Genomic DNA, 12,604 nt, shown 5'->3' with positions numbered 1-12,604 from the left:
CTTTGTAAAAATTTTAAAAGAAAATTTATCTCCTCCCCCACCCTTTTATAATAATTTAGATATTGTTTTAATTCTTTTAAAAGAAATAATTCTATTCCACCTACATAATCCTTCGCTTTTTATTTTTTTTATTTTGTGTTATATATATATATATGTTTGTGTGTGTGTTTTTTAAATTAATAAGTGATAGTTTATATATAAAACTCACACTCTCAATAATTTAGCTATGAAACTCAAAAAAATGATAGTTTAAGTGTGTTTTTGACACTTATCTCAAAAGTGTATTAAATATAAATGATAGTTGTAATACAATTCTAATGCAATATTATACATTATTATGAATTCAATAATTGTTATTCTAGAACAAATATAATACAACAATATAAACTAATTTAAATAGTACCAAGATGTTTGAAATTCACATATAATACTACTTTTAATACATTTGTTTATTCACCACGTGCCTTGAACATGCCTATCTATTGAATTCAAAATGTATTACGATTGTTGTTTATTATTCCTTTTATTAACAATGTTAAAAATGTATTATAACTTGAATTTTAAATATGCAAACACCATTCAAATTAGTTTATGTGTTACTATATTAAAATTGTGTTAGAAATATATTATATATGTGTTTAGCTATTTTTGATAAGAGTAAAAATAGTACTATAATTGGTAATATAATACATTATTTAAGTAAAATGAACATTTAAAAATCCACCCATTCCCAAATTTATTTAACCAATCCATCCAAAACAAAACCCTTCATTCCCAATATTTGAAAGAAAAAAGAGGAGAGAGGAAATAATATTATTTATTTTTTTTGCATAGAAACAAATAATATATAGGTAGAGCACCGAACATTTGTATTATTTTATTGAGCAATTAGCAATGGGAAATTACTTTTATTTATATTAGGAAGGAGTGTTTTCTTTCTAAGGAATAATAATAATAATAATAAATCCTTAATCAACGGCTCAAAGTTATGGTAATTCTGCAAATAACATCTCTTTCCAGTCTCATTTCTTTTTCTCTTCACTCCCACTCTTGTACTGCTATTCCTCTCTCGTTAAAAACCCTAAAAAAAGGGTAAATTTCGATATTCTTTTTCTTTCCTTTGTAAGTTTAGCCGAATTGGAACTTTAACTTTGGTTTAGTAGTTGTGAATTTTGAACAGCCTTTCTTCTCTTTGTTTCTTCAACTTTGTATTAGTTTTTAGCTCAAACAGACCTGACGAATCTAATTGTGTGTTTGTGAGGTAGAAAAAGATGACTGATTATTTTTTTCCGTGGAGTTCATACTAAACAAAGAATTCAGTTGTTACATTGTAAATAAGTATGTTTAATGATCACATCATAAAGTTCTTTCTGTTTCCTCTTACACATTATATTTCGGAAAATAATGGCAAAATGGTTTGCTTGTTACTAATATAGTCTAGCCTCTCTTCTTCTTCCCCCTTTTTTCACTCCCATAGTTGTATTGATTATGTCAATACAGAGGAAATTAGTAAATTTTGCATTCTCTATGCAGGTATTTTTAAAGTATGGGTACCGTAGAGGTGTTAAACAATGGAGTTGGTTATGGTATAACTTCATGTCGGGATAATGCTTATGTGGGAACAATGAATGTTGGGTCTGAGAGAACAGTGAATGGTGGCAAAAGAATTGACAAGTTGAGTGATGAGATTTTGGAGGACTTTGATTTGTATTGGGAAGATATAAACAAACGCTTAACGGTTTCGAGGATGGTGAGTGACTCACTTATTAAGGGAGTGGTGAGTGCTGTGGAACAGGAGGCGGCTGACAGAATAATGGCTAAGGAGATAGAATTGATCAAATTAAAGGAGTATTTGCAATTTCATGATGTGGGTCTCAGTAAAACTGAATCTTTGGGGTCACCAGTCTTGCAGGATGCGCTAGAAAGTTTGAATTTTCAGAAGCATTATTTCACTCTATCAGGTGTTTTCCGGGAACATGAAAAGACGAGAGAGATTTTAGGTGGACTAAGAAATTCAGCAACAGATGAACTCAAGAAGCTGAAGAAGGGCATTGATAGGGTTAGAGGTTCCAGTTCTATAAGGAGGATCTGCTCTGGTTCAGAGTTGGTGGGTCTGGGTGGCATTTTGCGAGAGCAAGAATCTGAAAGTTGGGTTCATGTGGACAAAACAGTGAAGCATCTGAAAATGATCATGGGTACAGTTTTTACATCTATGGATGGAATGGTACAGTTGTCCAAGGAATCAATTGAGCGGTGGCAGGAGGAGCATCTAATTGAGGTGGAGGTTGAGGCCATGGTGATGCGGAATCTGATCCAGAGTATGCAGGAAGATTTTGAGGACAAATTGTGGGATCAGTATAGTCAGTCTTGTGGCGCTCGAGTTGAGAAATTGAATGACATCTCTAGTCTACGAAATGACTTAGAGGTTATTTTGAAGTCATTGTCTAGTATAGAAACAGAGAGTCTGACTTCACGTGGATCACAGGATGTTGACCACTTTCACTGCATGATGTCAAGTGAGCATGTGACATCTTCTAAATCTGTTTGGGAGGGAAATGGGAAGTGGGAGGATTCAAAGAGTGATATACCTGAAAAGTTTGAAGCTGCCACATTGAAACACATGTCACGGGAGGAAATGGTGGACTATTTTAATAATATGATGACAAAGATGAAGAGAGAACATGAATCCATTCTGGAAAAGAAAACCGATGACTACTTTTCTCTAAGAGCTGAATATCTAACTCTTATAGGAAGGGGGTCTATTGTGCAGCATAAGAAGGATCAGGGGGAATTTGATTTTCTTAGAAAGAAGATCCCAGAAGTTATAATGAAATTAGAAGATATCTCTGTAGAGACTGAAAAGTGTCCTGAATTTACTCAAAGACCTACAAATTTGGATAGTTTGAAGGATAGAATTGACACCATTCTTTCTGAAAATCGTCAGCTAAGGGACTTGCTTAGAGATAAGAAAAATGAAGTGAGGTTTCTGTTGTCCGAAGTCTCTGCTGCTGCTGAGAAGAGTCTGCAGCACTCTTTGGCTGAAGAAAACATGCAGAAGCAGATAGGAGATATCACTTTAGTGGTGGAAGATTCGCAGATAGCAGCTTCAATCAGGGAAGAAGTCTATAAATGTTTTCTAAGGGATCTCATTAGAAAGAAAGGTAGCAAAGCTGATGAGTCAAACATGAAGTTCCATATTATGAATGACATTTATGATATTATTTTGACGGAAGCTTACATTACTGCTGAAAGTACTTTCAATTCTAAACTTGAAGATTCAGAGTTGGAGTGTCTGATAATGCAAGATCTTTATGGAGTGATTTTCAGTAAAGGAATCAAGGATGCTCAGGACAAGCTCAAGGAATTGTACCAGGATTATTCAAATGAAAATGAAAATCGGATGTTTCTTGAGATGAAAGCTATTCAGAAGGAATATGAATATATGTTGGAGGTTGAAGAGAAGGAAAAACTAAAGCAAATGATTTATCGGCTGGAAAGATCAGTGGATGAAAAGGAAAAATTAGCAAGTGATGCATCAATTGCTCTAGCAAAGGAGAAGGAACAATTTGAGTTGGTAACTCAAGAGCTAAATGCTGTGAGAGAACATGCAAGTAGGCAACAAAGATTAGTTTCTGAGAGCAATATGGAATTAGAGACGATAAAGGGTCAGTTGGAAGAAGCATTGGAGCAAATTGAAGCAATGAAGGAGGTGATCCACCAGTTAAATCAAAAGCTTGCAGAGAAGGTGGAGGAGTTAAAAGATGCTGATGACAAAGCAAAGATGGTCCTTGCTGTTTCTGAAGAGAGGCAGTACATTTTGGCCTTAAATGAAACCAAAGAAATTGAGCTAAGAAAGCATATGGAAGCAGTAATTTGTAAGGTACACGAGTTGTCAAAAATGCTTGTAGATTTTGAATGCAGGGCGACTGGCAGTTTGGAAGCAAATCATACTAGGTATGTGTTTCATAATGGTAGTTAATGATTACCTTTTAAGACTCAATACTTTTCCATGTATGCACTTGCAAGTCCTATCAAATTTTTAGATACCAGAAAGTTCTATCTGCAGATTTGAATTCCAAAACGGGCAAAAGCCTTATTAAAATAGTAACCACAATAATGTCATAAGAAATAAATGATACTTGAAATAATCATATATTCCAAAATGGTTAGATTTATAGTGAAAATATGGAAATGTGTAATATTTTCATTAAAATATTTTGGAAGTTAAAATTTCTCTAGTATCCTTTTGCTCCCCCCCCCCTCCCCCCCTCCTTAGAATTCACAGATGAATATAAATTCTTAGTGTTTCCCAGAGGGTCAAAAGCGAACAGCAAAAAAGTTCCAAGTGAGTTTAAAGCATGGCTTTAGAGAAGAAAAGCGCCAAGGAGGAAAAGTAAACAATAGAAATGTAATACAAGAAAATGTAACGATAGTTAAGCTTTGTATATTATGTGTCCTTAAAGGCAGAACTCGTTGGTGAAGGTCCAAATAATAATCATTTGGACAAAAGAATGGAAAAACTATAATTAAGCTATGTTTATGATGTTGTGTCCTTAAAGGAAGCACTCGTTGGTGAAGGTGCAAACACCTTAGCACCTTGATGACTGCTATACTAAAGCATCAATTAAGTGAGGTCAAACACTCCACCTGGGCTTCACCAAGTTTCAGAGCTTAAGTGCGCTTTAAGGAAGGCTTTGACAACACTAGTTTTTTTCTTACCTCTACTTGTTGATCAAGTGGATTCTCCAGTTGTCACCAATTTTCAACCTTTTTTGTACCACTTGTTTCAATGTTATTAAAAGGAGTCGTTGCTTCATTTCAGAAACCTTCAAGACAAATTCCTAAGTCACAAACGTCAGAACATTTTCTTTTGACACATCTGGTAACCTCAGTGATGCTCCCTATCCTCCAATCTCCTCTTCTCTCTATTTTTCTTTACACTAAGGTAAAAGCAGTGTCTCAATTGAAGTAACTACTTAAAGTGGACTTTGTTCCATGTTTTGTGTGTCTCTACATGTGTATATATTTTTGGTTGAACTATGATAAAAGTAGAACATATGAAACACAAGTAGTAAGTATTAGTACTTACAAGGAAACTGCATTAATAAAACTAAACCTTATTAGTCCGAAAAGAATTGAATAGTACCTAAAAGCTAATCCTGAGATGAAATAATGCTTCTAGTTATTTTCCCCATGTTTTCTTCATGGAAGAAAAATATTCTACTTTTAACTGTCACCATATGCATGGAGTTGAGATCTAATCTTCTGAGGAAATTGCCGGTTGTTGATTATCATTTGGATATCTATTTCTTTCCTTTAATTTATGTCCCTTTTATTTCAATAATTCAATAATATTTACTCATATACTCCTCAATGAACTCATTCTCTCCCTATGTTCTACCCCAACTATAGATTTTAGTGCTCTTGCTTGTTGTTCCAATTTCTTTGTTGGTTATAGTAGGTACGATGAGAGGTAGAGGTATACCGAAGAAGTATTGAAGAGAGTTGATTAAACAAGATATGACTCAACTCCAGGTTATCGAGGACATAACCTTAGATAGTAGTGTGGGGAGGACGCCTATTAAGGGTAGAAAGTTAGTTGTCTATTGTCTTGCTTTTCATGGGTTTAGGTGTTTGTTGTTGTATTAGTTGTAGTATTGTAGTTTGTTGTTTAGTGTGTTTTTATTGTCGCACTATTTTGTTGTTCTTGTCTCTTTCTTGCAGTATTTGCACTGCTTCCCTAGTTAGGTGCTATGTTTTTTCTCACCGTTTTCATACTCTCTATACTTGGATTTTCTACACTTGAGTCGAGGGTCTTTCAGAACAGCTTCTCTACCTCTACGAGGTAGTGGTAAGGTCTACACACACTTTACCCTCCTCAGACGCACTTGTGGGATTCCACTGAGTATGTTGTTGTTGATGAAGAAGCTATTGTTTGATGCATCAACCCCAGTGTACTAAGTCTACTGAAGGACCAGACCACATTAGGTCTGTAGTATGCAGTATTACCTTGCATTTAGGTAAGAGGTTGTTTTCGCGTCTTGAACCTGTGACCTATGGTTACACGGAGGCTTAGTCTTCCCATTGTGGCTAGTTTTCCTCACCTGCTTACTGCACCAGCATGTGCCCTAAGGAATTTCAGCATTAAGACATTGTGCTTTTCTTTATTGTGGTTTACAATCCTACTTTCTATTCATAGCTCCTGATTTTTTTCAAGGCATCAGATCAGGTATAGAGATGTTATATCTGGCTTAGGTTTGTATTGTAATCTGGAGTATATTTAACTTGATTAAGCATTAGCACCATGCTTTAATTTTAGATTGGCTTAATCATTGTATACTAATCAGTGTTGTCAAAGGCACGCTTAAGCCTTGAAGCGAGGGTCAAAACGTGTTGAGCGCTTCGCCTCACTTTATGTGCACTTCAATGCTGTATCAAGGTTCTAAGGCATACTTTTCCTTGCCAATGAGCCTCTCCCGAAGAGGTGACACTAAACAATTGATATTTCACTTTATCATAATTTTATTCAATTTCTTTGGTCATATATTTGTCATTCACGTTTATAATTATTAGTTTTGGACTATGCATATATATATATATTTGTATCTTTTTCTCCCTTTGCACATTTTTTCATTAAAGTCTGCACTTTATTTGCGGTTTGCGCTTAAAGCCCCAATGGACCTTAGATCTTATTTGCGCTTTTTGCCTTTGATAACACTGATACTAATACAGTAGGGATGCACAGTGCTTTACCAGTTTCTAAACAACAACTTATAGGGATGCACAGTGAAACACTCTGCATGTATAATTTTTATTTAATTGGCATAAACACACAGGAACAGACAAGCATGCACATGTGCACAACTCACTCATAAACCTAGGTTAAGCCAGAAGATAAATTGTTAAAGTTATACTCTGTTGATATGCCTACAGCATAATAGATCGTTCCAATACTTTCAGGTTGGAGCATTCATCATGTCAGTTGAATTCTCTTGTTAAGAAGACCAATACACTTAGAAGAAAAGTGCTATTGTACCGACAGAGGCTTGAAAAAAGATGTTCAGACCTTCAAATGGCCGAGGCTGAGGTAATGATCTGCATTTATTAGGTATATGGAATATAACTAGTTAGAGTATCTGTTTGTGGCCACCAAACTAATGAAGAGATTGCTGAGTTAGGTTAATTGAAAATCCAACTCTCATTAGTCGTTATGATCCATGCCAAAGTGATCAAACTATACAGAGACAAAATAAACAATTGTATGGACATCCAGATAAAATTTCCATTTCCGTCAATTTCTGTTCATTTACATGCTATACAACAACTAGGTCACAATCCCAAACAGTTGGTCATCTATATAAATCATTATATTCATACCATTTCATTTGGATAGCTATGAAGATATAGAAACACCTAATATTGTGTTCTACCTGTATATCTCTTTGGTTATGCATCTTCATAGTAGTATTTGATAAAAGCATTGTCATATTAGTGAACTCTGCAATGATATCAAGTGTAAGTTACAAGCTTATTACGTAATTAAGAATGTGCTTCGATTTATCTATGCTTCTATACTTTGCCTGATATTTCTTTTTGCTTGCTCAATACTCAGGTTGATCTTTTGGGAGATGAGGTTGATACACTTCTGCGCCTACTTGAAAAGATATACATTGCACTTGATCACTACTTGCCAGTTTTGCAGCATTATCCTGGAGTAAGTCAAATCTTCTGTTCGAAGAAATCTTATTTAACTTTCCCTTTTAATACAAGTGTTTTTGGGTTCTCTTGATTTAACTTTTAAGTAAGTAATCTGTTCAATTATCATCTCTAAGCTTGTTTATACTACAAATATTTCTAAATAACGCTTCTAGATTCAGAGTCTAGCCTTTGCATCTGAAGACAGAATTTTCTTGCCTGAAGTTTTGAAGGAAGAGAAATTAAGAAAAAAGAAAGCCAGTATGTAGTAGTTTTCATGTGGAAACTATTAGTAGCTGCAGTTAAAATGATAAGTGGGATAAAAGACTTTTTCCTGCCGCTAGTGAACAAATTCCAGAGGATGGGTGGAGGATTGGGGGTTTAGGGATGTAAACAGTTTGACGAATTGCAGTTTCCCCTGAAGCTTATTTTGTAAGAGGTATACATTGTATGTTGTTTACATATCCCTTTCATTCAAATGCAGATTCTTGAAATTCTTAAGCTGATCAGAAAGGAATTGTGGGGAGATTCTGCTAAACCAGTGAAGTAATCTCCTACATAAGGTAATTTCTTTTAGTATTAGTTAAATTATATGTTGATATTGGAAGCAGTAGAGAATATTGTTTGGTTGCTCTCAGTTAGACCACCTGAACACTGGATTGTGAAATTTCTTTACAAAGAGTACATATTTGTACTTTTGTTGTCTGAATAGTTATGGCTTTCATCTGTCAAACATAAGGAATAAGAAAATTGGAAACAAGTAGAGTTATGTGCTGCTTATTATATCTGCAGTAACTTCAACATTTGTCAAGCATTCACTCCTATATATTGGTAAGAATTGTTGAGTTATGCTACTGGTTATATCTTTTTTTTAAAAAATAAAATAAATTAGAGTGGCCAAAAGGCCATAATATAAATCATAAAAAAAATGTCTTGGACCAAGGTCTAATAATACATCAGCAAAACAACAAAATAAAGCCCAAAATTTTGGCCCACGTTCAGAATTAGGAAACAAAACACAAATATCTCATACAAAATCTAGAAGCCTCTGTGTTCTTCGACTTTGTCAGTGCCGACACCTCCATGTCTTGCTTGCTGTTATAGCTACAGTAGCTTCAACATTAGTCAAGCATCGCCTTACCTATTGGTAAGAAAAGGATCTTAGTTAAATAGCTGCCCTCCAATTACAATAATTTTTCTCTTGGCACTTCTTTTTGATAGTATATGCTCCATTATCACCGATTAAGGAATGCAATGGGAGACCATACCTGGTTTTTTTCCACAGTGAACATAGAACTCTTTGGAAAAGTCACATTAAACCTTCAATAATATAATTTATATTTGGTCTCTCCAGTAATAATTCTGACAAGTAGTTTAATGTACATTAAAATTTTAAACCATGTGATTGCTCATCTTTTATGCTGACAGAGTATTGTTTGGACAAATTTAATCCATATTAAATCAATGTTAATCCGCAGGAATTTGTTTTTTTTCTTTTCTCAGAAGGTTATGAACATGAATTCATTATTGGAGGGATCACAATCATATCATACATACATTTCTGTTATTTTAAGGCATAATGTGTTTAATTAACAATTGCAAGGAATGAACTTAAATTCCATAATTGAAGATGAAAATCTCAAATTTCCCAATAAAATATAGTATGATAAAGGAGTAAAAGATTCCTACAATGATTTGCCTTGTTAGAAGTTCCAAGTAGCGTAGTTCTAAAATGGCTGACTATCATATATGGTAACTCATTAAACTCTCTTTTCTTTACAAACTAAATCACAAGTAGGTGCTGGTGAGTTCTATGCTATGTTTGATGAAAGAGGAGGGTATGAGATGGGGAAGTAAAAGAGGGAAGATTAAAGCTCAACTGCTCCAGGTTAGCTTTCCAGTTCCTTTGAATTTGGATGGAAAGACTAAAGTACATCTTTTCTTCCCTTCTAATCACATCAACTTGTTTAGGTCAAAGGCATAGTAATTAGTTGTTGTTGTAGTGTTCTTCGTTCTTTTAATAATCCCATATATTTTGTGTGCATATACTATCAAATAACATGATAAAACTCAAAGATTATGTCCAATTTGAAGCGATCGCAAATGATCCCTCATTACTGCTCAAAGGAGCAGTAGTAGCCGCGAGGTCAACAGGTCAAGTTTTACTACAATTACTTGAAATGTGTTTCGAATAAATAACATCTCTTTTCGATCGTGTATGGCTTCAACTGTTCCTGCAGCCCGTCAATAGTCAATCATCGACATATTTTGGTTAATGGGCACGTGAGATCTTTCTACAGATAGAGGTATCCACCATGCGGTTATGCACTCTTTGAATAAGAATCCATTTTCTAAAGAACCTGATTTTCGTACTTTGGTGGGTCTTCGAGATCCTTTCGGGAACCTATGTTAGACCATAGCAGCTGAAAAGGCTATTGTGAGCAATTGAATAATCGGGTTCATTCATATTCCTGGCATAGTAGATGCTACCACACACCCAATCATACAATCACACTCAATTTGATGGAATTGTTTGATCTTAAAGGTCACAGTGTTTGCCTTTCCCAATTGTAGTCACAAACATGTCAAATCTCATAACCCATACCTTTGTGTTGTAACTTAAAGTGATCCAAACTGCCCTAACCCTTAAAATTTTAAAAAACTGATATTTCTTTTAACACAATAGTAGAATTGATGCCAAAAGAAAATAAATACATAGAAAGAAGAGAAGTCCATGACAAAAAAGAAAAAAGAAAACTTCCATAAAAGTGAAACTCGCAGATGTGAATCACATTTGCTGCCAAGTGCCAAATACTGTTGACCTTGCTCCCTGTTTTCGGGGAAAGTAAAGAAATGATCCTCTGTGGGTATAGGCAAATCCAACACCTTGCTTTGAACCTGCCAAAAGTTCTCTCTATTCATTCAACGAGGATAGTTCCTCCAACTACCCTTCCTGTTGCCATCGTGAAATAACCATTAGTTATGCCACTTTTACAAGCTGTTGCAAGTATTCCATGAACATGTAAGTCTATCATTTATTAGTATATCAGCACTAAGATAGTGCTCGTTAGTTATCCAGTGCAATCGCCAGGGTGTGCGTGAGCTGGCCTAGGTACCACCGCTATTTTTTATTTTAAAAAAGAAGATAGAGCTGTCAAGTACAAAAAGAAGGGATATACCCCTTTACAAGAGAAGCATTCATTTGTAGAAATGCTTTTTCAATCTGATACTGAACTGATAAACTCCATTGTATCCTCTACGTGTATATTCTGTAATCTAGACTAGAGAGCTAACAAAAGCAGACATTTCAACATATCTACATTGGTTGATTTCCCTTCAAGGCATCTCTGGTTTCTGTCCATCCAAATGGTCCAGCACAATCAAGCAGAGATAGTCTCACAGAAAAAAAAGAGCTACACTAAAAAATAGGCAAAGTAGCTTTTGGAATCAAGCTCTTCGCTTAGTTGTCCATCTTTGTTTAACTTGTACTACTTTTAAGAGAAGGAAACCCGTGGAACTAAGAAAGATATTGCAGTATAGGCATATCTTAATTTTCTTTTGACTGTTTTTCAACAATAACCTCGTGGTGGTTCCTGTTTCTTCTATTGAACAGGTAGAAAGTTCAAAACTGGGCAAGTTTGTTTTTCTTGGTACTGGCAGATGTTGGCTGCCATTTGAAGTCCATTGTGAAGCCAGAAGATCCTGTTGGTAACAAAAACAAGTGTTGCTTCTTTCGGAACTTGAATAGGGGAGAGATTTTCAGCTTTGCTTGTATATTGCTTCATTTTTTTTGGCTGTGCAAATTAGGTACGAAGACCAAATACCAAATAGCTGCTTCTATGCATTTTAGATATTATTTAAGGGTCTTCAACACATTTGCCAGCTTTTCTTGTGCATAGGAAAATAGAAATATAGAATATACAAATCACTTCAGCTAGTGCAATTAAAAGAAAATCTGTTTTATTATATTCGTTGCTCTGATATGTATGTAATGAGACAAATTATATAGATTTTTTCTTGACTGTCATTGATATTAATGCTAAAAAACTGTCTGCCTTTAGCAAAATTTTTACTTGTGGCGGTAATTCCATATTGAGGTTTATGGGCTTTAGTGAGGGGTATTCGGGATTTCGAGAGGATGGGTGTATTGTTAAGAAAGGTGGATCTAAAATATAAATTTAATTGGTTTGACATTTAGGTTCTTATCACTAAAAATCGGTTAAATTTTAAAATTATAGGTTCAAAATTAATTCTTATCTATTTCAAATAGTAATTTTTTTTATATATATAGTCATATTTCATGCCGAAGGTATTGGGATCAGTTGAACCCATTGATTGTATGTTATATCATATAGTACCACTAGTTTTAATACACATTTGGTTTAATTATATACAAATTATACAGTGTTAAAAAATTAGTAATATCTAATGTGATAAACCTGAAAATTTTGAAAGTTTAAAGCAAAATTAAAAAAAAATATTTGTTAAAATGCAAAAGTGCTACCAAAAACCACTTAGAGAGGTGTTACCTAATTTTAGAAAGGAAAATACAACAAGATAGGTATAAGATTCAAATTTTTAATCTTATTTAGAGAGGTGCACCCAATCTTACATTATATGATACTGAGTGTGAATTCACATATCTATATTTAAGTATTTTTAAAAAAATATAACACTATTATATATGATCTCGAGAGGGGAGCATGGATTTACGTGAACCCAATGACCCCCTCTGCATACGCACCCGCTTTACTTAATTACGTCCTTGTACCGAAAATGACTGCACAAACACATAGCTAAGATTATTTTGGAAAAATCAAAGAATAGAGTGCATAATCAGGGTAATCACACAACATTCGTCACGTATAGTTGGCTTCTTCATTTTCAATACTGATCTGCCAATTTTAAA

At 34.4% G+C, this 12,604-nt stretch overlaps 1 protein-coding gene across 5 annotated transcripts; it reads left to right on the top strand.

Annotated features, from left to right (window-relative positions):
* Window positions 1-992: 992 nt before the first annotated feature.
* Window positions 993-11,665, top strand: LOC129872857 (WPP domain-associated protein-like). 5 transcript variants are annotated; one of them, XR_008762606.1, is made up of 7 exons: window positions 993-1,092; window positions 1,534-3,954; window positions 6,961-7,087; window positions 7,613-7,714; window positions 8,180-8,258; window positions 9,494-9,583; window positions 11,309-11,665. XR_008762606.1 is itself a non-coding variant. In XM_055947796.1 (6 exons), exons 2-5 carry the CDS (start codon window positions 1,547-1,549, stop codon window positions 8,243-8,245), a joined length of 2,703 nt encoding a protein of 900 aa, XP_055803771.1. In that variant the 5' UTR covers window positions 1,129-1,338; window positions 1,534-1,546; the 3' UTR covers window positions 8,246-8,258; window positions 11,309-11,665. The 5 variants fall into 5 exon arrangements, 1 of the variants encoding a protein (XP_055803771.1); XR_008762607.1 differs by having other exon boundaries at window positions 1,036-1,122; XR_008762608.1 differs by lacking the exon at window positions 993-1,092 and adding an exon at window positions 1,129-1,261.
* Window positions 11,666-12,604: the final 939 nt, after the last annotated feature.

The sequence above is a fragment of the Solanum dulcamara genome, chromosome 11, assembly GCF_947179165.1.
Source record: "Solanum dulcamara chromosome 11, daSolDulc1.2, whole genome shotgun sequence".
NCBI classification, from domain to species: domain Eukaryota; kingdom Viridiplantae; phylum Streptophyta; class Magnoliopsida; order Solanales; family Solanaceae; genus Solanum; species Solanum dulcamara.
The sequence above is the reverse complement of the archived record's forward strand: the minus strand, read 5'-3'. Positions and strand labels throughout refer to the sequence as shown.